General features: G+C 35.6%; 1 protein-coding gene across 11 annotated transcripts in view; it reads left to right on the top strand.

Annotated features, from left to right (window-relative positions):
• Window positions 1-27,197, top strand: part of RAP1GDS1 (Rap1 GTPase-GDP dissociation stimulator 1) — a 210,267-nt gene that overhangs the window by 166,929 nt on the left and 16,141 nt on the right. For 6 of the 11 annotated variants that reach the window (XM_008992945.5, XM_008992943.5, XM_017970407.4 and 3 more), the window contains 6 exons: window positions 8,184-8,309; window positions 17,849-17,992; window positions 18,471-18,602; window positions 19,741-19,875; window positions 21,378-21,503; window positions 22,547-22,686. In XM_008992945.5, the coding sequence (XP_008991193.1) occupies window positions 8,184-8,309; window positions 17,849-17,992; window positions 18,471-18,602; window positions 19,741-19,875; window positions 21,378-21,503; window positions 22,547-22,686 (803 nt within the window). The remainder of the gene's footprint in view (window positions 1-8,183; window positions 8,310-17,848; window positions 17,993-18,470; window positions 18,603-19,740; window positions 19,876-21,377; window positions 21,504-22,546; window positions 22,687-27,197) is intronic. The other 5 variants (XM_078366782.1, XM_035293279.3, XM_078366784.1 and 2 more) reach the window with 1 other exon arrangement.

The raw sequence follows: 27,197 nt of genomic DNA, 5'->3' as shown, positions 1-27,197 counted from the left end.
AGTACTCAACTCCAGGTAATACAGAGAACACACAAAGATATTCCTCAAGTAGAGCAACCCCAAGACACATAATCATTAGATTCACCAGGGTGGAAATAAAGGAGAAAATTCTAAGGGCAGCTAGAGAGAAAGGTCAGGTTACCCATAAAGGGAAGTCTGTCAGACTCAGAGCACATCTCTCAGCTGAAACCCTACAAACTAGAAGAGAGTGGGGGTCAATATTCAATATCCTCAAAGAAAAGAATTTTTTATTTTTTGAGATGGAGTTTCGCTCTTGTTACCCAGGCTGGAGTGCAATCGCAACCTCCATTTCCTGGGTTCAAGTAATTCTCCTGCCTCAACCTCCCAAGTAGCTGGGACTACAGGCACATGCCACCATGCCCAGCTAATTTTTGTATTTTTAGTAGAAACGGGGTTTCACCATGTGACCAGGATGGTCTCAATCTCTTGACCTTGTGATCCACCCGTCTCGGCCTCCCAAAATGCTGGGACTATAGGCGTGAGCCACCGCGCCCTGCCTAGAAAAGATTTTTCAACCCAGAATCTCATATCCAGCCAAATAAAGCTTCATAAATGAAAGAAAAATAAAATTTTTTGTGAACAAGCAAGCACTCAGAGATTCCATCACCACCAGGCCTGCTCTACAAGAGCTTCTGAAAGAAGCAATACACACAGAAATGAACAACCAGTATCAGTCATCCCAAAAACTTATCAAAAGGTAAAGATTATCTCCATAATGAAGAATCTATTTCAACTAATGGGCAAAATAGCCAGCTAGCATTAAACTACAATATTAAACTCACAAATATCAATATTAATCCTAAATTTAAATGGATTAAATGCCCCAATCAAAGACACAGACAGGCAAATTGAATAAAGTCAAAACCCATTGGTTTGCTGTATCCAGATCCATCTCATAAGGACATACAAAGACTCAAAACAAAGGGTTGGTGGAAGACTTACTAATCAAATGGAGAGCAAAAAAAAAAAAAAGAAAAAAAACAGGAGTTGTAACTTTCGTCTCTGACAAAATAGATTTTAATAGTAACAGACTAAAAGAAACAAGGATATGACACAATGGTAAAAGGATCAATGCAACAACAGGAGTCAATGATCATAAATATATATGCACCCAATACAGGAACACCCAGATACATAAGACAAATTCTTTTTTTTTTTGAGACGGAGTTTTGCTCGTTACCCAGGCTGGAGTACAATGGCGCAATCTCGGCTCACCGCAACCTCCACTTCCTGGGTTCAGGCAATTCTCCTGCCTCAGCCTCCTGAGTAGCTGGGATTACAGGCATGTGCCACCATGCCCAGCTAATTTTTTGTATTTTTAGTAGAGACGGGGTTTCACCATGTTGACCAGGATAGTCTCAATCTCTTGACCTCGTGATCCACCCGCCTCGGCCTCCCAAAGTGCTGGGATTACAGGCTTGAGCCACAGCACCCGGCCACATAAGACAAATTCTTAATGACTTACAAAGAGACTTGGACTCCCGCACAGTAATAGTGGGAGACTTTGACACCACATTGTTAATATTCGATAGATCAACGAGATAGAAAATTAACAGGGACATCTATGATTTGAACTCAGACCTGGAACAAGTAAACTCTGAATATTTATGTAATTCTTTATCCCAGGTCCACAGAACATACATTTTTCTTAGTATCACATTACACCTATTTTGAAAGTGACCACATAATTGGAAGTAAATCACTCTCCAGCATTTGTATAGCATTTCAGACTTAAATGAAATATCGGTTGGCTGTTTGTCATTTTCTTCCCTTAATCCTTCCTGTCTCCGCTGTGAAGCACAATTATCGGCATAAAAGAGGTTTTTAATACCTATTTTTAGATTGCATTCCAGCCTGGGCAATAGAGCAAGACTCCTGTTCTCTTTCCCCCTTTCTCTTTCTCTTTCTCTCAAAAAAAAAAAAAGAGGTAAGTAGAGAATTGCAAAGACAGCTTTGTTTGCCTTGCTGATTTCACTGGTGTATAGGGAAAATATGCCATTGAAAAACTGCTTCCAAACACTTTGATAGGAGTTGCTGTGTTAAGATACCAGATTTGTTTGAGAGGCTGCGTAGACCACCTCTGTTCAGCCTAGTCTCCTACCATCTATGTTAAAAGATAAATATGCATCTAATTTAATTCAGCCCAGTTTCATCCTCTAATATCAGTGGTTTCTGTCCTACCCATTTGGAGGAAGAAAGTATAAAAGAAAAATACGTTTACCTAAGACTTCTTGGGTTTATATCATGTGTCTGTTATACCCATATAATAGCTAAGTTATATATCAACACAGGAGTGGAACGTGTATGAGCCAGAATAATGTTTCTCCTTTCAGAGTGAGTTTTCTTGCTTGTTAGTTAACACGTACTGTATTTTTATTGACTCATGTAATATCAAGTGTTTTAAATTCATGTCACATACTTCTGGATATGAAATATTACTCAATGCTATAGTTATTTTGTCAAAATGTTTTTAATAAAAGTGTTAAATAACAAATTTGTGTGCTTTTGCTGACTAGTGATGAATGTAATAGCTTAAAGATGAAATGGAAGTGCAGTCTATTTCAGAATTGGGACAGGAAGGAAGATACAGCTCTGCTTTATTAAGCTTCATAAACTTTGTAGGATTAAAGATGTTTTTATTTTTTCCGAAGTAATGTAAAAAGATTGTTTTCCTCCTGATTGTTATTTATGCATCTGCAATATTAAAGAGAAATTGGTCTTCAACCCAACACTCTTTAATATAACCAAGGAATATTTTTTGTCCTCTTTGAGTTCCAATTCATGTATGTACGTAATTTTTCATACTTAAAATCATAGCATGAATATAGTTTGAAATTATGCATTCTTATTTAACATGGAATAAACAGAATGAGACTTCACCTCTTTCAAAATGTAGTTGGAAACTAAAACTCTGTGGTTAAGAGATTTCCTTGTAAAGGCTTAAAATCTCAAGGATTGGGAGGCCTAGGCAAGAAGACTGATTGTAGCAGGAATTTCAAGACCAGCCTACATAACATAGTGTGACTTCCCTGCCACCTACTCTCTAAAAGCAAAAAGCAAACAAGAACCACCTCAAGGAAAGAGAATAAAGAAAAACAGAAGAGAGGATTATAGAAGAACATTTTGGGACCTGGGAAGAAAGACAGGCAATAACTTACTATCAGACCTTTGACATCTAAATCCTGGATAAAAAAACAGGAATTTTGCATTTCACAATCTTCAGAGGGCTTGGGATTTGGTGGCATCAAGATTTCTAGACCCTCTTTCCCTTTTTACACCTTCTGATGACTACCCCTTGGCTCTCCAAGGAAAATACTGTGCTTTTATTCAGGACAGATGAAAAAGAGAGGGCGTCTTGATAGGGGAATATCAGACTAAATTGAAGTAAAAGGTACCACAGTACCAATCCATAAACAAATGGAGTGAAATCTCAATGCTGAGAACCACAGTTTTATTGTCCTATTTGTCTTCCAGAACATAGACTTAAAGTTATGTATATTGAGGGCTCTCTACAAAAGGCCAGCAGATTGCCCTATAGGGAATCTTGCAGTCAACAAGACTACCGGTACTCATAGCACCTAATCAGTTTTTTTCTTGATAAATTTTATTTTCCTAGTTCCTAACTGTTTATCAATGGCAGACAACTCAAGAGGTGAGGACAACTTCTAACATGGAAGATAAATAGAAAAAAGCTACAGTACGCTGTTCCTAAGGAGAACAGAAAAGAGCTTGAGCATTAAGAACAGTCACTAAGATGAAAGACAAAATTTGGAGAAACATTTGTAAAAGTAAAGCAAGAAAAAAAGCGGGGAGATAGAAAATAAAAGAAAATGTAAGAGGATCAGACCAAGAGTATATATCTGTATATACACACAGAATGAAATACTATATATATGTGTATATGTACACACACACACACACACTATACACACACACACACACACACACACACACACACACACAGAATGGAATGCTATTCTGCCACCAAAAAAAATTGAATCTTGTTTTTTGCAGCAACATGGAAGGAACTGAAAGATACTATGTTATGTGAAATAAACCAGGAATAGAAAGTTAAACACTGTGTGTTCTCACATGTGGAAGCTTAACAAAGTTGACTTGATAGAAGTAAAAAAAAACCAGGATACTAGAGGTTGGGAAAGGTAGAGGAAAGAGGGATAATAGGGGAAGATTAGATACAAAATTACAGCTAGATAAGAGGAGTAAGCTCTAGTGTTCTGTACCACTGTAGGATAACTATAGTTAACAGTAATATATTACAGTTTCAAATAGCTAGCAGGAGGATATTGAATGTTCCCAATACAAAGAGAAGTACTTGAGATGATGAATATGCTAATTACCCTGATCTGCTTACTATTCACTATATGTAACATCACGATGTACCCCATAAACAATTCTTATTTGTCAAATAATTACATTTTTAATTTTTGAGGGAAAATGACTTCCAACACAGAATTCTGTACTCTTCATATTATCAGTCAAGTTTAAATACTTTTCCTCTGGAAGCCACTGGAAGATGGGTTCCAACAAAACAAGGGACAACTATCATTTGTCAAATAATTAAATTTTTAATTTTTGAGGGAAAGTGACTTCCAACACAGAATCCTATACTCTGTCATATTTTCAGTCAAGTTTAAATACTTTTCCTCTGGAAGCCACTGGAGGATGGGTTCTACCAAAACAAGGTATTTAAATGAAGAAAAACTACATAGGAACTGGAAACGAGATCCAACAGGAAACAGGAATCCCAAGTATTATGGTGATGTTATCGTCCCAAGTGGTATGTTTTTAAGGAGCAACCAGTCCGGGTTGGGTTAGGTTGAAAAGTGGGATGGGGCTTGGGAGAGTTCTTACAGGAAATGAAATTAATATCTAAAGTGAATGTATTAAGAGAAGATTAGACAACTGATGGAGTGTTTGGAGTTGCATTAATAATAAACACAGAAAACTAAGCAAATGAGAGAACATTATTCCAGGAAAAATGAATTACTAAAACAACAACTAGTATAAACAAAATTACATATAATTAGAAAGATGGAGAGTGTGATGAACACAGGAAAGAAAAAACTAATGCATCTTTCTTTAGGTATTAATTAAATACCTATAATTAATAATTAAGAAGTAGCAGTACAAATGTAATTTAGATATATGCAAGTAAACAGTATGAATTAGCTAAAAGAGCTTTTATGTATTTCTGAGGAGAGGAAACTGTAGTGTGCTGGTAATATTAGGCTAACTCTAAATTAATGGAGTTTTAATAAAAATAAAACCTTAGTAAATGAGGCTTCTTGCTAAAGACCTGTTGAGGATTCATGGCAGTTAATTGATAGATATAATATCCAAATTATACTTTATACTGTCTTTCCACTCTATTCACCTGCAGGATAAGTACAGATTTTGTTCATTTGTTCCTGTATTAATAATGGTGCATTACTTCCTTGTGCTGGCAGAGTCTGAGTAACATAGCAACAATAATTTTGTTTACTTTTATTAGTGTTTGGAGGAATACAATGTGGATTGGAAGGAAAAGAGTGCCAACACTATTATTCTAAAGAAGAGTAAGAGCATGTAACTAGATGAATGATGATGTCTCTATACCTATGATTTTATGTTTCTGAAATTCATCTCACTTGGACAATTCTCTGAAGCAGAGGAATAACCAACAAAGTTCCAGTGATAAATCATTGCTACTTGTTTATTTATTTTCCTTTTTGAGAGAGTCTCACTGTGTCACCCAGGCTGGAGTGCAGTGGTGTGATCTCTCCTCACTGCAACCTCTGCCTCTCAGGTTTAAGTGATTGTGCCTCAGCTTCCTTAGTAGCTGGGACTTTAGGTGCATGCCACCACACCTGGCTAATTTTTATATTTTTAATAGAGATGGAGTTTTGCCATATTGGCCAGGCTAGTCTCAAACTCCTGGACTCAAGCAATCCACCCACCTCAAGAGTCCCAAAGTATTGGGATTACAGGAATGAGCCACCATGCCCAGCCTCATCTCTAAATGAAACTAACCTCTTTTTTGAGGTGGAATGTGCTGACATTTGCTGAATAAGATCTCTAAGTGATTAGGTAGCTTATTGGATGCCTTACTCTTACTTTTTTTTCTCCCTTGGCATCTGAAGTAAGAATTAAAGCCCTAGATTTTTATGGCACTAAAGAATTGTACTTAAAGTCTTGGAGTGGATTTTTATCATTTTGGAATAGATCCATTGGCATGTATGTCAAAGCAGTGTAATAAAAGGTTGATCAAAACTGTATTTAACCATATGATTATTTCTCCTTTCTCTTTTAAAATTGAATTTGCAATGTTTCTTACTTGATAGTAACACAAGAGATTTACCAGAGACTAGGGAGCAGAGTCTAACCTTGATAATTTATTTTCATGTTTATTTAGTTACTCATAAATAACTTTATTTTGGACACCTGCTTTATACCAGGGACTATCCTGTGCACTATGTTTCTGGTGGTTGAAGCAGTATGTACTGTCCCTGCTCTCAAGGAGCATATAGTTTAGTGTGTAAGATGGACATTTATTTTTAAAATAGTTTGTAAATAAATACCATATAATTACAAGTTAATGTAATTGCTAGTATGAGAAAGTAGTGGAGTAAGATAAGGGACTAACTTAAATTAGAAGCATCACCTCTAAGAGCATTTTCAGACAGTCGATATTTTCAAAATGTCTACCTCCTGTATACACATTATACAATAGCTTTCTCATGAAGCTGCTGGAGGATGCCTCCACCAAAACAAGTGAAGGATAAAGGGCATAGATAACAGGGTATCCCATACAGAAAAGAGAAATGATCCATCAAGAAAATGATAAAGAGAACCCAGGATGCCAGCCGTACCACCAAACAGACCAGTATAAGATTCAGTCAGATTTCACTGAAAGAAACTTCTAGAAAAATTAATAGGATACCTAATGCAACCAAAGAAATTGAGAGGAGAATTGGAGAGAAATGGAATGGATTTGGGTTGGGTTTTGGAGGTAGATTGATGGACCTTGGTGATTGATTAAGTGTGGAAGTTGGGTGAAAACAAATGAGCAATGACTCCTAGATTTCTGCCTAGGCAGATGGATAGATGGAATGTTCATATACTGAGTTGAAGAACCCCAGAGGAAGAAGATTTCAGAGTATGTCAAAAGCCCCTTTTCAGTACTGAGTTTAGAATGCTAGAGAGATACTCAAGTAGAGATGTCAAATGGGCAGTTAAATAGCCTGATATCCAGAAGAGGGTTATGAATATTTATGTTGTATAAATATCAACACAGAGATGCTGTTTGATGCTATGAAAGAGAATTAGATTTCCTCAGGTGAGAGTAAGGACTGAGAAGGTAAGAAAGCAAAAGACAAATCCTAAGGAAATAGAATTTATAGAGATCTTGTGGAAAAGGAGAAACAATTATAGGAGATTGCTGAGTGTAGAGAGGCAGAAAGGCCAAAAATAGTAGATGTAGTAATGCATGTGAGTTGAGAGAGTAGAGGCAGTGTATGTAAACAATGTTATCAGAAACTTGTTTGTAAAAGTAAAAATGAGATTAAATGGTAGTTGAAAGAGGTGGATTGGGGGAGCATGTTTGTCTTTGTCTTTAATATTTTTTTCATGATAAATACCAAAGTATATATAAATGCTGATTGATTGTGGAGCTCTAGGATAAGGAGGAGAGATTGGAGATGCTGACAGGCAGGAAGGAATGAAACCCCCATCACTCATGCAGAATTGGTCTTCAGTAGTAGATAAGTCAGGACCAGTGTAGAAAACATGTGCTACTTTAGTGATCCTAAAGATAAGTCACCTTTAATTCATCCATGTAGAATACAAAATGTTAGGAGAAATTTTTCTTCTTTGACCAAAGTCCTTAAAACTATGAATTTATGACTTAGTGATTTTATTGTTGCTGTGGTTACATATATGTTATGCTAGTGAACCTTTCTTTATAGCTCAGATATAATGGGGTCAGAACATTTTTTCTAAAGGCTTAGACATTTTTCTTTTTCAGGAGCATTAAGAGTGGATTTGATTGTTCCTATATCTGAAGAGTATTTATATTTATCAGTAATGGTACAAAATGACCAAGTATTGAAAGTAATAGAAAACAGTTTCTCTCTTTAATTTGGTTTTTCTTTTTTATTTTACAGAGTCAAGTAAAGAACAGTTTGCCAGTACAAACATTGCTGAAGAGTTGGTAAAACTCTTTAAGAAACAAATAGAACATGATAAGAGAGAAATGATTTTTGAAGTTCTTGCTCCATTGGCAGAAAACGGTGAGAAAAATAAATGCACCTTTGGATTTTTGGTCATGTATACTTTAAAATTTTTCCTAATATTATTTAATTGCCAGCTATTTGACTAAAAACCATTCTTTGTTTTATTAGTGATATGGTTTATTTTGCTTATCTCTAATTTTAGCTATGTCATCTGCTCCATAGCTATGTTATTTACATTGGTCAAAGCAACTTTCCAGGTTCCTTTGATTTTAAAATCTTAGATACTTCTGTTGCTAACACATTCTTGTTCCATTCTGGAAAAGGCAGCCGAGAGGCTAAAGTCCACTTTTATACACTTGTAAGGCAAAGGAGATAAAAGCTGGAGTTTCAGGCCTGCCAACAGTGAAGATACTGGTTAACCACTCTTTTCTTTGGGCAGGAAAATGTTAAGAGATACATTGTAGAAAGAAGCATGAATCAGAGGAAACAAACCATTCCATGTTAGTAATTTTTCAAATATAATGTCTAACATGTAGTCAAAGAGGACCAGATATTAATACATGAGACAGAGCAAACTGTAAGTAAGAATAGGCAACAGCAGCAAATCTTCAGATACTGGAATTATTAGACACTGATTCAAAACAGGTACGTCTGTTGTGTTCAAAGAGGTAAAAGCAAGCTTAAAAATTTAGAAGGAATTAAAAACTATTTTTAAAAAGTGACATAGGAGATTTAAGAAGAAAACAAATGAAATTTCTGAATTGAAAAATACAACCAAAATTAAGAATCCAACGGGGGTTTTAATTGCAGTTTTAATAGGTACTGTTGAATTAGAGAACCAGTGAATTGGAAAATGGGTTGGAAAGAAATGCAATATGAACTAAAAGGAAAGAAGAACCCATTTACATAAAAGAGAATAAGAGGTCAGAGGATAAAGTAAGAGGTTCTCATACGTATTTCTCCCAGAAGGAGAGTAGAGAAGGTAGGGAGTATGCAGAGGCAATATTTGAAGAAATTTTTCAGAATTTATCAGAAATTATGAAAAATACCAAAGATCCAAGAAGCCCTTTGAATCCAAAATATGATAAAAAGAAATCCACATCTAGATAAGTTATACTGAAAATATAGAAAACCAATGACAAAATTATTATCTTCAAAGTAGCAACAGTTTGGCTGACAGCTATCTTCTCAACAGCAACAATGAAAGTAAGATGTTATAAATGTGGTTTGTCAGAAGGAGAATTATATAGATGCAGGGGAGAATAAAAACCAAAAAAACTAGTAAATATGTAGGTAAATCTTACGAATGTTAAATATATTTAAAAAATTATTTATTGTGATGTTTAAAATATACATTCATATGCTTTAAAAATATACCACAAACTGAGCATATAAATAAGAAGAGAGGTAAAAGGAGTTAGAGTCCTAAGCCACTTGTGTTATCTGGAAGTCTCTAGTTATTTAATCCCTTCAACTTTTATGGTGACTACTAAAATAATTTTTAAAAATCATGTGTAACTACCAAATGAATAGAAGGACTTATGGAAAGATTTTTTAATACCCTAGGAATGTAAAACAAGGAGAAAGAGAAAAAGGAACACAAATCATAGAAGACAAAAAGAACATAAAAATACAGTTTTAAGACACAGTGTTTCAGTAATTATGTCAAATGTATGTGGCCTAAATGCTTTAAAGACCATTTGTCACTTGTGTTTTAAAATAAACAACTATACTACTTAAGCAATACTTACTAAATATGAGATTTAAAAGATTGAGAATAATAGGATGGAAAAAATATATCACTGAAACCTAAAGAAGGTTGGGATAGTTATGTTAATATCAAGTAAAATAGATTTTAAGATGAAAAGTCTTGCTAGAGATAGAGTGACTTGGCCAGGTGCAGTGGCTCACGCCTATAATCCCAATACTTCGGGAGGCAGAGGTGAGTGGATCACAAGGTCAGGAGTTTGAGACCAGCCTGGGCAATACAGTGAAACCCTGTCCCTACTAAACAAAAATTAGCTGGGCGTGGTGGTGGGCGCCTGTAGTCCCAGCTGCTTGGGAGGTGGAGACAGGAGAATCACTTGAACCTGGGAGGTAGAGGTTGCAGTGAGCCGAGATCATGCCACCGCCCTTCAGCCTGGGTGATAGAGTGAGACTCCATCTTAAAAAAAAAAAAAGGCAGGTAGGGTGACTTGAGTAATAAAGGGTCCAATTTACCTAGAAAAAAATAACTCTTATGCATTATCCAAAAACGTACGAAGCAAAAACATTCAGAACTATGAAGAGAAATAGACAAATCCACAAATATCCTGAGCAATTTTAATACATCAATAATAAGCAGATAGAAAAATAGGTTACAGAAAATTTGAACATGATTAAGAAAATTGATTTAATGGACTTATTTTAGGACACTTCAACTGCAGAGCTCTCTCAAGTACATACGAAATATTTAAGAACATGTATACTTGTTACAAAAGAAAGAAATTTCAAAAGATTGCTATCATACAAAGTATTTCTTTGACCTGAGTTGTCTAGTAACCAGTTATAAAAAGAAAACCAGAAAATCTCTGTATGTTTATATAGAAAAAAAAAAAAATACACTTCCAATACCTCAGAGATCAAATAAGAATTTTAATGGAAATTAGAAATTTTTCTAGTAGTGAAAATGAAAATACCATATCTCAAATCTTATGTGATACAAGTAAAGCCATATTCAGAGGAAAAGTTTTTGCTATAAATGCTTATATTAGAAAAGGAAAAGAACTAAAATTAATGAGCTCAGTATTCATCTCAGGAATTTAGGGGAAAGAAAATATAAACCCAAAAAACCAAAAGGTAATTTTTCAACCCTAACCTTCTAATTTGTGTGAATATGCTCATAGTAGTCTCTGATAATCTTTTTGTATTTCTGTGGTATCAGGTATAATGTCACCTTTGTTTTTCTTATTGTGCTTATTTGAATCTTCCCCTCCCTTTTTTTTTTTTTTTTTTTTTTTTTTGTTAATCTAGCTAGTGGTCTGTTAATTTTGTTGATTTGCACTTGTACTCCCTAAATTTACAAAAAAAAAATTTTTAAGTAGTTAACTGGAATAAAATACAACAATGTTTACAAAATCCACAAGCAATATATATTCTTTAAAAAGTGGAAGGCATGATAGGGAATCAACCTAAGTGTCCACCAATCGATGAGTAAATAAAGAAAATGGAGTGCATACACACACACACTCCATGGAATACTATTCAGCCATAAAAAAGGAAGTAATGTCTCTTTGCAGCAACTTAAATGGAACTGGAGGGCATTAATTCTAAGTGAAGTAACTCAGGAATCAAAACCAGATGTCACATATTCTTACTTATAAGTGGGAGCTAAGCTATGGGTACACAAAGGCATACTACAGAGTAGTAGAAAGGACTTTGGAGACAGGAGGGAGGGAATGAGATGAGGGGGTTGAGGGATAAAAATATTACTTATTGGGTACAGCGTACACTATTCAGATGACGGGAGCACTAAAATGAGACTTTACCACTGTACAATTTATCCGTGTAACCAAAAACCACTTGTACCACTAAAGCTATTGAAATTTTTTTAAAATTAAGCATAAGGAATATAAAGAGCTAAAATTAATAAAATGGAAAACATACAATGCAACAAAAACATATAATTACTACAGTTGAGTCTGAAAAGACAGTGGAATTGGTAAACCCCTAGTAAGATTAATAACCTAAGTTTGGTTAATTATGCTTTCTCTCTCTTTTCATTATTAATCTTACTAGGGGTTTACCAATTCCACTGTCTTTTCAGACTCAACTGTAGCAATTATATGTTTGATGCCCATATATGTATGTATGTGTGTGTGTCTGTGTGTGTATATGTATACATAGATACACACACACACACACACACATCGATTTTTTTTTTTTTTTCTGAGATGGAGTCTTGCTTTGTTACCCAGGCTGGAGTGCAGTGACGCCATCTCGGCTCACTCCCACCTCCACCTGCCAGGATCAAGCAATTCTCCTGGCTCAGCCTCCCAAGTAGCTGGGATTACAGGTGCCCATCACCAAGCCCAGCTAATTTTTCTTTGTATTTTTAGTAGAGATAGGGTTTCACCATGTGTTGCCCAGGTTGATCTTGAACTCCTGACCTCAGGTAATCCACACCTGCCTCAGCTCACAGAGTGCTGGGATTACAGGCATGAGCCACCACACCTGGCCTGATGCCAATATATTTTTAAGTATGAATGATATAAGAATGGAAAAGCTGAGTAATGTTACCTTAAAAATTATTCCAGAGAATAAGAAAAGCAAATATACTTATCAATTTATTTTACTGAAACCTTTACACCAAATCTCAAAAAAGATACTACATGAATGAAAAGTAAAGGCTAGTCTGACGATTAACGTAGATCTAAAATTCCTCCTAAAATTTTAGCAAGTGCACTTTAGTAATATGTTTAAAAATTAATCACACCAAATTGCATTCATTCTGAAAGTGTAACACAATTTAATATCTGAAATGCAACCAGTATAATTCATCACCTTAACATATTTAAGGGGAGAATCGTGATCTTCTCAGATTCAAAAAATAAACTTTTCATAAGATTAACTGTCCATTCAGTATTTTTAAAACCTCTTAGGAAAACAGCACTAGGAAGGTCTTCAATCTGAAAGGGATATCTATCAGAAGCCTGCAGAAAACATCACACTGAATGGTGAAATAAAAAAGCATTTTCTCTGAGATTGGGACAAGAGGGATCATCCCCACTTCCATTTAACATTGTATTGTAAGAAGTATCCAATGCATTAAAGAGTAGAAAGAAAAATTAAGATAAAGCATTAAACTGTCATTATACATATATGATGTAATACGTATATTTAATTCAAAAGGATATGGCAATCTGTTTTATAGATCATTTTTCAAAATCAGAATTTTGTTACATTACTGGCAAAAAACAAACAAGAATTTCTGTATACAAAGATAACAGAAAATAAAATGTGAAAAATATATTGGATAGCCCTTTTGGCTGGAACTGCCACCTTCCAGTAATTTACCAAAATAATGAACACAAAGGGAAAGAGTAGAAGCATCTGATATGTACTTTGTAGGCGTTTTAGAAAACAGACCTTTAGCCACATATATTCGCATCTCCAGGATGTTGTTCCTTTAGCCACATATTACATCTGCAGGAAAGGTGATATTGTACACATCAGGGGAATGCATCCTGTTCAAAAAAAGAATGCCCCACAAATGTTACCATGGAAAATCAAAGGAGTCTACCATGTTACCCCGCATGGTATTGGCATTGTTGTAAACAAACAAGTTAAGGGCAAGATTGTTGCCAAAAGAATTAATGTGGATAATGAGCTTATTAAGCACTCAAGAGCCAAAATACCTCCCTGAAATACATGAAGGAAAGGTAGGAAAGAAAAAGAAGGAAGGAACAGCCTGCTCAACCTAGAGAAGTTCATTTTCTGAGAACCAACGGAAGCGACCCTGGGCTGTTGGAACCTCTTCCCTATGAATTCATAGCATAATAGGTGTTTTCAAGATAAAAGACTATGGACTATTAAAAAATATAAAAAATTAGTTCCAGATAGATTACAAACCTAAATGTGAAAGTTAAAACTTCAGAAAGTTTGTCTTAAAATATAACCTAGGAGAACATCCCTGTGGCTTTGAAATACTTTTCTTAGGTCACAAAAAGCTCTAATCACAAAGGAAAAAATTGATACATTGGTTAGTTTAAAAGTAAAAACTTATGGCTGGCATGGTGGCTCATGACTGTAATCCTAATGCTTTAGGAGGGCAAGACAGGAGGATCGCTTGAGGCCAGGAGTTTGGGACCAGCCTGAGCAACATAGTGAGGCCTCATCTCTACCAAAAACAAATAAATAAAAGTTAAAACTCCTTTCTTAAAGACACCATTAAGAGTGAAAAGCAAGACTGGTTGAGAGAATATAATTATAACATATAACTGACAGAGGACTTGTGTATACAATGTATAAAAACTCCTATAAATCATTAAGAAAAATGTAGAAAACTCAGTAAGAAAATGTGTAAAACATTTGAATAAGCACTTGACAAAAATAGCATCCAACAGACTTAATATAGATATGAAAATGTTCACCCTTAGGTAACACAAAACTACAATAAAATACCACTATATAGCCATTGGAAAGTCTCATAAACCAACCGCTGATGAGGGTGTACAGTGGGAGTGTAAATTGGTACAATTTGTGAAGTAGTATCTATTGAAGTTGAAGCAATAGATCCAGCAATTCTGTGCTTAGAAGTATACTCAGAACCTTGTGCACATGGGCAACAGGAGCTGTTAAAGTAATGTTCAAAGGAACATTATTTACAATAATGAAAAATTAGAAACAACCAATATCCTTTAACAGTAGAATAAATCACAGTATATTAATATAATAGAAAAATCGAGAGTTATGAAAGGGAATGAAGACAGCTATAACCATTACTGTGGCTGGATCTCATAATGTTGAAAGGAAAAAGCCAACACTGAAAAATACATGTTGTATGATTCCATTTATATAAAGTTTAAAAAAAAAGTCAAACTAAACTGTAGTTTTTAAGAATTATTATTTACTTGGTAAAACAATGCAAATATGGAAGTGATTACCAAAATAATCAGGATGATTTGAGAGGAATGAAGGAAGGGGTTTGTGATCAGAAACAAATGCAGAGATAGGCTTCCTGGATTGTTGGCAATGAATTTCTTGATCTAGATGATAGATACATGGTTATTTGCTTTCTAATAATAAACTTAACTTGCATATATTACCCACTTTTCTGCATTTGTATTTTTCTTTCACCCTTTAAAAAAGGTTTTAAAATACCTATAATTCATACGTGATACATATATGTATACATTCATACATGTGTGTAAACAGTTGTGATAGATACATGTCCTTGGACAGAATGGTGTTGATAAATGTGCTATGCTGTCTGCTTTGGCAGAATGTCTTACTAATCCTAATTAAGGTAGTATAAGCCACGTATATTCGTTTTCAAATATTTGATTTCAATCAAATTGTGAGAAGAGATTATCTATAAACTTTAATATTGACACATTTAGACTGGGCATAGTGGCTCATGCAAGTAATCCCAGCACTTTGAGAGGCCAAGGCAGGAGGATTGCTAGAGCCCAGGTGTTGAAGACCAGCTGGACAACACAGCAAGATCCTGTCTCAAAAAAATAAAAATAAAACATAAATTAGAATTTTAAAACTACAATATTGACACATTTAAAATTTCTTAAATGTCTTAGGTCCTATTTTTTAGGGAGAAATTTCTTATTCATCACATTAGTGATCTGACAAAGTAAAAACTTTATTGTGACCTTCAGTCAATTTTATGCCATAAAATTACCCCAACTTTCCTTGCAGTATTTCAGAATAACAATGTGTTTATATTTTATTACTGTTTTCCCTTCTGCCTTCACATCTGTTTTATAATTATGCAATTGATAGAATGATACCTTTGAAGGCTTGTTTTTGGACTAATCCTTTGCATCTATCATCCTTGATTTTCTCAGTACAGGAAGGAGTGATTTCAGCGTAAGTTGGGATTTGTGTAGTTCAAAGTTTTTAGTATTTTTAAGGCTTTTTCATCATAGTTTTTAATTCTAGTCGCCACACATTTCTACCCTTAGCATTCTGTAACCAAGGAAATGCCCTACTTTTAGCATGGCACAGTGCAAGTGTACCTTCTAAAGAAATATTTCAGGTTGAATGCTCTGTGTATTCTAAGATAATATTTAAAAGAAGATCAGTGATTCTAGTGATTCAAAAAAGCTAAATTTTAAGAAATTAAAATTGCCTGAAAGTCTTAAGTATTTATTTTTAAAGTCTTTATTTTTCCTCAGTAAGCTGAAGTTGCAGTTGCCATATATGGATGTATATACAACTTAGGGAAACCAATGACTAAAATAAAATCCAACTAAAAAATAAAATTTAAATTTAGAAGTGTCTGGCCAGGTACCATGGCTCATGCCTGTAATCCTAGCACTTTGGTAGGTGAAGGCGGGAAGATTGCTTGAGGCCAGGAGTTCAAGACCAGCCTAGGCAACATAGCAAGACCCTCTCTCTACCAAAAAAGTTTAAAAATTAGCCAGGCATGATGGCGTGCACTTTTAGTCCCAGCTACTCAGAAGGCTAAGATAGGATTGCTTGAGCCCAGGAGTTCAAGGCTCCAGTGAGCTGTGATCACACCACTGCACTCCAGCCTCAGCAATAGAGCAAGACCCTATCTCTTTAACAAACAAAAAAAAATCTGTGTTGCAAATGTATTTTTAAGGTCAGTTGATTAGCATTTATCTTAAGGAGTATCAAGTACATTCAAAGCATTTAGATAGGCCAGTTTAGGTTAAAATACAAAGATGACTATGGTATATCTGCTCAGGAGATGTATGGAGACAGATATGGATGCAAATAAAAGGTCTTCAATGAAATAAGTGTTATAATGAAAGAATACTTAAAGATATTAGAAGTAAAATAAAAAGTTTTGATCTGAGAGTGGAGTTTCCTATGAAGATCAGTTTTAAATATATAATTGGAATGTAAATTCTGTCTCTAAAATACCTTATTTTATGGTTAGCCATCAGAGAGCTTCAGAGTTACTTTTTTCTTTAACTTTTATTATGAACATTTTGAAACATATTCAGAAACAGCATTTAGTAAACCACTATGCACTCAGCACTCAAGAAAGCTTTAAATTAATGAAAACCTGAGCCCTTTTTAAAAACATGACTTTATTGGCCAGGTGTGGTGGCTCACGCCTGTAATTCCAGCACTTTGGGAGGCCAAGGTGGGTGGATCACGAGGTCAGGAGTTCAAGACCAGCCTGGCCAAGCTGGTGAAACCTCATCTCTACTAAAAATACAAAAATTAGCCAGGCATGGTGGCAGACACCTGTAATCCTGGCTAACTGGGAGGCTGAGCCTGAGGCAGAGAATTGCTTGAGCCCAGGAGGCAGAGGTTGCAGTGAGCTGAGATTGCACCACTGCACTACAGCCTGAGAGACAGAGCAAGACTCCATCTCAAAAGAAAAACAAAACAAAACAAAAAAACATGACTTTCTTTATTTTTATAAACAGGGCCACTCTATTGCCCAGGCTGAAGTGCAGTGGTACAGTCATAACTTACTGTAACCTTGGAACTCCTGGCCTCAAGCAGTGCTCCTGCCTTGGCCTCCCAAAGCACTGGGATTGCAAGTGTGACCCATCATGCCCGCCCTGTTTTATAGTACCCTATAGCTTGCCCTTTAAACATGAGCATAATATATAGATTAATAGTGGAGTGATATTAGTTGCCTTCAGAGTTGAGTATCAATTTGCTTAGATGCTACAAGACATTGTGAAAAATGCAACATAATTTCAAATGGAAAAATGAAATAAAGTTTTTTGTATATGAAAATTGAATTGTCAAGATAGTTTACTTTGAAGGTTTGAGTATCTAAAATGTATTATCTAAATCATGCGTTTTCTTAGTTTCTTATTCTTTATAATGGATTGCTTATACGAGAGCTTCTATTTATCTCAAAGTTTGGTTATTTTGTTCACATTGTTCTATAGATGCTATTAAACTACAGCTGGTTGAAGCAGGCCTAGTAGAGTGTCTACTAGAAATTGTTCAGCAAAAAGTGGATAGTGACAAAGAAGATGACATTACTGAGCTCAAAACTGGTTCAGATCTCATGGTTTTATTACTACTTGGAGGTGAGTTGTAATTTATGCCAGCCAGAGAATGTGGTTGTCAGATTTTTTAAAAATTTATTATCTCTTCTGTAAATACTACCCTAGGCATTTTCTCATTTTTCTATCTCACATGCTGTTGAGGTGATGATTTTGACATTTTAAACACATCATTGATAGAACCAGATATAATGAACCCAAAAAAGAAGTGTCTTCACTATCTTCCAATATTTGAAGAGCTGTCACATAGAAGAGACAGTTTTGTCACCAAGGGACTGAAGAAAAGCTAGATGGCTCCCTGAGACTTGGACTAGAAAGATGCTAAACTCTGTTGTCTAGTAACTATTAAAAGATTTTATAAAAAGAATTGTTACTTTTCCCATTATGAATGTAATACTTTCTGAGGTATGTAGTTTCCCTGTTGGATATTCACCCAAGAATATGAATTTGTTACTTCTAGTTACTTTTCTCTTGCCTAACTATTTGTTTCATTTACCTCCAGATGAATCCATGCAGAAGTTATTTGAAGGAGGAAAAGGCAGTGTATTTCAAAGGGTGCTTTCTTGGATTCCATCAAATAACCACCAGCTACAGCTTGCTGGAGCATTGGCAATTGCAAATTTTGCCAGAAATGGTAAGCATATTATTTCCTTCTTTGTTAGTCAAATATTCCATATTCGTTTACTTTTGCTTTGCCATCACATATACTAAACTGGAACAATGTAGAACTTTGTGTAATATGTGTGTATGCTGCTAACTTAATTTTTCAGAAATCTGAAATACTTATAGTGACATTCCTAACAAATTACGTATGTTATGCAATTCAACTAAATTCTAAGGGTTTAAAGGTCATGAAGTACTTCTTTTGAGTACTTTGTACTTCAGAGCTAAGCTTGAATCCCATTCTAGTATACATCTGCTCTCTTGTGCCTAGTGATTTTATTTTGCATCTAATTATCCGAGTATTCATTCTAGAATTATTGTGCCTCAACTTACACTTTTAAGCTCATAAAATTTAAGTATGAGTAATCCTCTGACTTCCTGTAGAATATTTAATTTAGTTTAATAATATTTCGGGGGGTACCAGACTTCTATGTTTATGAAATCTGGCACTCCTAAAAAACTCAAATACAGTCTAGAAACTCATTCTCTGTTACCCAGGAAATATACTATGTCTAGGAAATATTGGTTATTTTTCTTTTTAGTTTAATTGTCTTTCAATACACACTGTTGGTATACATCATAATGGCTGACTTCATTTTTACTCCTTCTTTTTGGGAGTGACTCCCTAATAATGGAGGTTAGAGTGGCATAATATGGATAATTATTGAAACTAGATATGGGATAAATTTATAATAGTTCATTATAATATTCTGTGTGCTTTGCAAATGTTTGAAAAAGAAATTAGGTATCAGCCATGATAACAAAAGGTAGAGTACTATCACTGTAACATTGGCAGAACACAAGCATTCATCAAAATAAATGAAAAATATTGGACATTCTAACCATATGTTTCTACTTCTGACATATTATCTCTAAGGATTTTTCTGGTAATTTTTCTGATTTTTTAAATTTTATCTAGTTTAAGAATTTTTATAATACTTGTCACTCAGAAAACAGAAAAACCTATAAATCTGATGGGAGAAAGATTTGGAATCCATTTTATTGTATAGCTCCATTTTCCCTGATGTAGATAATAGGCCGATGTCAGTAGTGTAAAATATTTATAGAAATTTTAAAGAAGAAAAAAAAAATGTTTTTTTCTTTCTCAGACGGAAATTGTATTCATATGGTAGACAATGGGATTGTAGAAAAACTTATGGATTTACTGGACAGACATGTAGAAGATGGAAATGTAACAGTACAGCATGCAGCACTAAGTGCCCTCAGAAACCTGGCCATTCCAGGTAAGACTTAAGAATAGAAGGCAGCTGTGTAAACAGTAAAATCCATCATTTGGGGAAGCCATTTAGTGTTATGTGATTTGTAAACCCGCTTTGATGAAGAAAATTTAAAGTCTTCACATTGTTCACATTTTTTCATACTAATAAGTGGAGATCATATGTCAAATAAGTTTTGCGAGACAGTACAAGAATAATCATTGCCTTCATTCAGACATCCTATTACCTATTGCGGACTCTTAGATTTTCATCATGTTGTATAGTTAAGCTTTCTTAAGTTTGTTTGTTTTTTTGTTGTTATTTTGAGATGGTGTCTCACTCTGTCACCCACACTAGAATGCAATGATGCAATCTTTGCTCACCGCAGCCTCTACCTTCTGGGCTCAAGTTGTCCTCCCACCTCAGCCTTCTGAGTAGCAGGGACTACAGGAATGTGCCACCATGTCCAGCTAACTTTTTTTTTTTTTTTTGAGACAGAGTCTCGCTCTGTTGCCAGGCTGGAGTGCAGTGGTGTGATAGCTCACTGCAACCTCCGCCTCCTGGGTTCAAGTGATTCTCCTGCCTTAGCGTCCTGAGTAGCTGGGACTACAGGTGCATGCCACCAGGCCCAGCTAATTTTTGTATTTTTAGTAGAGACAGGGTTTCACTGTGTTAGCCAGGCTGGTCTCAATCTCCTGACCTTGTGATCCACCCACCTCGGCCTCCCAAAGTGCTAGGATTGCAGGCATGAGCCACCGTGCCCAGCCTGATTTTTTATTTTTTGTAGAAACCTGATCTCACTATGTTGTCCTGGCTAGTCTTGAACTCCTGGGCTCAAGCAGTCTGCTCACCTTGGCCTCCCAAAGTGCTGGGATTACAGGTGAGAACCACCGCACCAGGCCATAAGCATCTTTAGTGAAGAATGACTTTCAGTTGTTGTTGTTATTTTCCTGTAAGCAGACAGTTTTTAAAAAATAGCCTTAATGTGTCTTTGTAAGTTATGAAATCACATTATTGTGGAAAATAATGCAAAAGATAGTTACAACTATTTCTTTATTCTACTTTCTAAAAGTAAATTTCTGGTTAGATGAAATAGTATAATTATATGATGATCCAATCCAGTTGAATTCAACTTGGTTTATATAGGATAGTAACATTTATTAATGTCTGTAACATTTATATTAATACAGTTGGATCAAAAACAGAATTGTGTTTTTTTGTTCTAAGAGGGTAACATTTTCAGATTTTCTTTACAAAGTAAAGAAGACATTTCTTTGTAAGTAAATGTTTCGAATGGGGTTTAAAAAGCGAGAAAGTATATTTTCTGTTATGCGCTTATACACAAACAGGAGAGGGACACACAAACATTAGATTCCATTCTTAAAATTGACAGAAAAGTAACAGGATTGTTTCTAAATGGAAAAATATAACACGGATCTTAAAGACACACAATAAATGTGTATTGAATTGAATGTTTATCAACAGGAATGCTAATACCATTTTTAACCATAGTCTTTCTTTTTCTCCAGTTATAAATAAAGCAAAGATGTTATCAGCTGGGGTCACAGAGACAGTTTTGAAATTTCTTAAATCTGAAATGCCCCCTGTTCAGTTCAAACTTCTGGGAACATTAAGAATGTTAATAGATGCTCAAGGTAAAAGAAATGTTTTCCCCAACTTGTATTTTTGATATAATAGTCTTAATGTGCCTCTAGTTGAAAAAGGACTCGTTTTTAGTTTTCAGGATTATGTAATCATAAAAATAAACAGCAAATAAAAGATTATAAAATTGGTTTTGGAAACATTTATTAATTTGTGTGCTTGTTATAATTGACGATTTATTTTTGAGACAGAGTCTTGCTTTGTCGCCTAGGCTGGTGTGCTGTGGCACAGTCTCAGCTCACTGCAACTTCTACCTCAGTAGCCAGGATTACAGGCATGCTCCACAACTCCTGGCTAATTTTTTTTTGGAATTTCAATAGAGATGGGGTTTCACCATGTTACCCAGGCTGATCTTGAACTCTTGGCCTCAAGTGATCCACCCACTTCCGCCTCCCAAAGTGCTGAGATTACAGGCATGAGCCAGCACGCCCAGCCTATAAGTGACTTTAAATAGAAATTATACCATATCTCTACTTGTTAGTACTTATAATCCTGGTTTTAGTTTGCTTTATTATCAGTTTCTGGTGGGGTGGGGAGGTTGTGTGCTTTGGACATTCTATACCCATTTTTACCTTGGCTTTGAAATCAAATTTCATTATTGTGACAGTCAAAAATTTTAAAAATCTGTCTTGCAGACAGGGAGAACATTTTTCTATTTGCAGAAACAGCAGTCAAAACCACTCCTAGGAATGAATTGTGTTTATTTACTTATTTCTAAGTTCTAAACCTCTTTCTATATTTATTGCATAGACTCCTTCTAAGAACTCCGCACTCTAGTCTGCCAGAGCACTGGCAGATTAGCAGGCTTAACCAAAAGAGTATGAAGTCATTTGTTTTTGTGTTTTGTATCAAATTTCACAGTGTTACAGAAAAAGCCAAATAGCCCATCACATAAGGAGTATTTGCAGTTCTAGCTTTAATGAAGTTATTGTGCTGTGTTTTTTTAGACATACTTCTCCTTCACACTCTTAAATCTTTACGAATTATTTCAGCTGATTGTTAGTGATTCATTCCTTGGTTTGCCTTCTTCCTATAGCAGAAGCTGCTGAACAACTGGGAAAGAATGTTAAGTTAGTGGAGCGTTTGGTGGAATGGTGTGAAGCCAAAGATCATGCTGGTGTGATGGGGGAGTCAAACAGACTGCTGTCTGCCCTTATACGACACAGTAAATCAAAAGTAAGTTCCAGAGGAAACTCTGCACTAGAAAACTTTAGAGTGTCTTTTTTTTTAGAAACCCAGCATGGTAGGTCGTAACAATAATGATAAATATTATTAGGGATAGTATTTACCTGAAAGTTCGTGAAAATTCAGTGAGATCATATATATAATGTGCTCAGCTGGTACATGGGACATAGGAAACACTAAATGGAGGTTGCTGTCACTGCTGCTATTGTTATTACTTTTACCACCACCATTATCAGCATCATTGTCAAACATTGCTTTGTGCCAGGCATTGACCATGCAGGCTACTAATATTTAGAAATTAAATGATATCTATAGTATATGATGCCCAGAACTCAGAAAGTTAGAAAAAAATACATTCTTATGGCTGTGCAGCTGTCTGGCACATGGTAGATAACCAATGAATGAACAAATGAACTATTTTAAAGATCACAATAGTGAGTACCCAGCAGCAGTTCAGCAGTTGATTTAGTATCTAGATTATATACTTAAAAAATTTTTTTAATACTGGTTTTTTTTTTTTTTTTTTGAGACAGTCTTGCTCTGTCTCAAAAGGAGACTCTTGCTCTGTCTCACTCTCCTCACCCAGGCTGGAGTGCAATAACGCAATCTCAGGTCACTGCAACCTCCGCCTTCTGGGTTCAAGCAATTCTCCTGCCTCAGCCTCCTGAGTAGCTGGTATTACAGGCACGTGCCATCGACACTTGGCTAATTTTTTTATTTTTAGTAGTGACGGGGTTTCACGATGTTGGCCAGGCTGGCCACAAACTCCTGACGTCATGATCTGCCCACCTCAGGATTACATGCATGAGCCACCACACCCAGCCTTTAATACTGTTTTCTAAGGTGACCCTTTCAATCTTTTCTCTTTTACACTTCAGTAGCGATTATACATGAAGAGAAAGTTTAGAACTTAAATCCACCAGCTGTTTTCATTTATTTTTAGAACAGATAAGAAGATGCCAAGAGAAAAAGCGTAAAAGTAAAGCTGTTCTTGACTTGCATAAATCTCTTTCATATAAATAATTGGCTTCGCCATAATAGCTGTCCCAGCTGGTTAGCCTCAGGAGTGTTCTTCCCCATCAGATACTAAATCTTGAGAACTTTCCCTGGGGAAAAGCAGCTGTTAACTAGGACCTTCCTATTGCCTGTCTCACCCAGACCACCCTAAAAGTTCATACATTTTCATTGATACAGGACCAAGTAGTATGTTGGCAAGATGGATGTTATCAAGAGAGGATAACAAAATGGCCTCCTTGGTACCCCTTTTACCCCTTCTCCATCATAACTGCTCTCTCAGGCCCATTTTTTTGTTTAACAGTTAATATTTGAGTTATTGCAGTATAAATACTACAAGATAGTGTTTCTGTAAAGGAATTAACTGTCTATTGAGGGGACTGACAGAAACAGCTACAGTACAGCATTAAAGCTACAAATGCTATTTGGTTGTAGCAGAGGAAAGAAAGACTAACACACTGGGTGCTCTGGGATGGTGTCACAGAAGGAGTGCTATTTTAGAGGTTAACTAGAAATCTCTCAGGAGAAGAAGGAAAAGAGAATGGAGGAAAGGGCCTTTTCAGGGAAAGACAACAGGATGTACAAAAGCACAGAGATGTAAAACAACATAATTTTAGAAGGAAACTGCAAATAAATCAGTATTGCTGGAACATAGAGTTTGGAGAGAGACAGTGGCCAGAGAGGTTGAAAACTGTGAATTGAGTGAATTGTATACCAAGTTAAGATATGTGAATTTGATTCTTTACAGAATTTGGGAGCACTTAAAGTGTTTTAAGCAGCAAGGTGCCATTATTTGGTTTTCATTTTGAAAGATGTATCTAGGGTTTAATGGGGGTAGAAAAAACAGTTATTGCAAAAATAGACATGAGAGATGATAAAGGACTGAATTAAGGTTTTGAGTTGAGCAATTTGAAATTGCTGATATTCAGCCATTTTTGACACAAATTTCTATGGTTTATTCAACTAGTAGCATGAGGATGGAAAAGAAGAGACAGACTTGAGAAAGCCATAGGTGGTAGAATTGATAGATTCAACAGTAGATTAAAGGAGGAGGTGGTTTTAGAGATAATTCCAAGTTTTGGGCTTACCACCAGACTGGCCTATCATGCCATTCATCAAAATAAAACATAATAGGAAGAGGTGCAGCTAACACTCCCTAAACTCTCTCATGCTCTTTGAGTCATTATCCTTAATCTTTTTGCTCTACTCCAAGAAAATCTCCACCAGTGGTTTTCAGGGATGTACAATCATTTGGATTTCCCTGGGCCACACTGGAAAAAGAATTGTCTTGGGCCATACCACACATAAAATACACTAACACTAACAATAGCCGATGGGCTTAAAAAAAAAAAAAATCTCAAACACCTGAGGCATTTGAAGAAGAACAGAAATCTAAAAGTTTAGAAAACAGGCCAGGTACAGTAGCTCTTGCCTGTAATCCCAGCACTTTGGGAGGCCAGGGCAGGTGGATCACTTGTAATCAGGAGTTCCAGACCAGCCTGGCCAACATGGTAAAACCCCATCTCTACTAAAAATACAAAAATTAGCCAGCCACAGTAGCATGTGCCTATAACCCCAGCTACTAGGGAGGCTGAGGCAGGAGACTCACTTGAACCCAGGAGTTAAAGGTTGCAGTGAGCCAAGATTGCACCCCTGCACTCCAGCCTGGGTGACAGAGCAAGACTCCCAAGACTCCCATCTCCAACAACACAAAAACAACAACAAAATTTTGGAAAACGTATTTGGGAGAGTAATCAAGGAAAACTTCCCTGGCCTTGCTAGAGACCTGGACATCCAAATACAAGAAGCTCAAAGAAGACCTGGGAAATGCATTGCAAAAAAAAATCATTGCCGAGGCATATTGTCATCAGGTTATCTAAAGTTAAGACTAAGGAAAGAATCTTAAGAGCTGTGAGGCAAAAGCACAAGGTAAACTATAAAGGAAAACCTATCAACTTAACAGCAGATTTCTCAGCAGAACCCCTACAACCTAGAAAGGATTAGGGCCTTATCTTCAATCTCCTTAAAGAAAACAATTTATCAACCAAGAAATTTGTATCCAGTGAAACTAACCTTCATAATTGAAGGAAAGATACAGTCTTTTTCAGAGAAATGCTGAGAGAATTCACCTCTACCAAGCCCGCATTACAAGAACTGCTAAAAGGAGCCCTAAATCTTGAAACAAATCCCAGAAACACATCAAAACAGAACCTCTTTAAAACATAAATCTCTCAGGACCTACGAAACAAAAACATAATTAAAAAAAAAAAAAAAAGGTATACAGGCAACAGATACCATGATGAATGGAATGGTACCTCACATCTCAATACTAACATTGAATGTAAATGGCCTAAACCCTCCACTGAAAGAAACAGAATTGCAGGATAGATAAGAATTCACCAACCATCTGCTGCCTTTAAGAGACTCACCCAACACATAAGGACTCACATAAATTTAAGGTAGAGTGGTGGAAAAAGACATTCCATGCAAATGGACACCAAAAGTGAGCAGGAGTACTATTCTTGTGTCAGACAAAACAAAATTTAAAGCAGCAGCGGTTCAAAAAGACAAAGAAGGACATTATATAATAATAAAAGGCCTCATTCAACAGGAAAATATCACAATCCTAAATATACATGCACCAAACACTGGAGCTCCCAAATTAGACCTAAGAAATGAGATAGACAGTTACACAATAATAGTGGGGGACTTCACTCCACTGACAGCATTAAACAGGTTATCAAGACAGAAAGTCAACAAAGAAACAATGGATTTAAACTATACCCTGGAACAAATGGACTTAACAGATATTTACAGAACATTCTACCCAACCACCACAGAATATACATTCTATTCATTAGCAAATGGAACTTTCTCCAAGATAGACCATATAATAGGCCACAAAACAAGCCTCGATAAATTTATGAAAATTGAAATTTTATCAAATACTCAGACCACAGTGGAATAGAACTGGAAGTCAACTCCAAAAAGAACCTTAAAAACCATGCAAATACATGGACATTAAATAACCTGCTCCTGAATGATCATTGGGTCAACAATGAAGATGGAAATTTAAAAATTCTTCAAACTGAACAGTAAATGATACAACCTATCAAAACCTCTGGGATACACCAAAGGCATTGCTAAGAGGAAAGTTTATAGCCTGAAATGCCTACATCAAAAAGTCAGAGAGCTCACAAATAGGCAGTCTAAGGTCACACCTCAAGGAACGAGAGAAACAAGAACAAATCAAACCCATACCCAGCAGAAGAAAGGAAATAACCAAGATCAGAGCAAAACTAAATAAAATTGAAACAAAAAAGACAATAAAAAGATAACTGAAACAAAAAGCTGATTCTTCGAAAAGATAAATAAGATTGATAGACCATAACCAAGAAAAGAAGAGAGAAAATTCACATAAGCTCAATTAGGAAAGAAATGGGGATAATAACAACTGACACCACAGAAATAGAAAAGATAATTCAAGT

This window comes from Callithrix jacchus, chromosome 3, assembly GCF_049354715.1.
Source record: "Callithrix jacchus isolate 240 chromosome 3, calJac240_pri, whole genome shotgun sequence".
In the NCBI taxonomy this organism is placed as follows: Eukaryota; Metazoa; Chordata; class Mammalia; order Primates; family Cebidae; genus Callithrix; species Callithrix jacchus.
The sequence above is the reverse complement of the archived record's forward strand: the minus strand, read 5'-3'. Positions and strand labels throughout refer to the sequence as shown.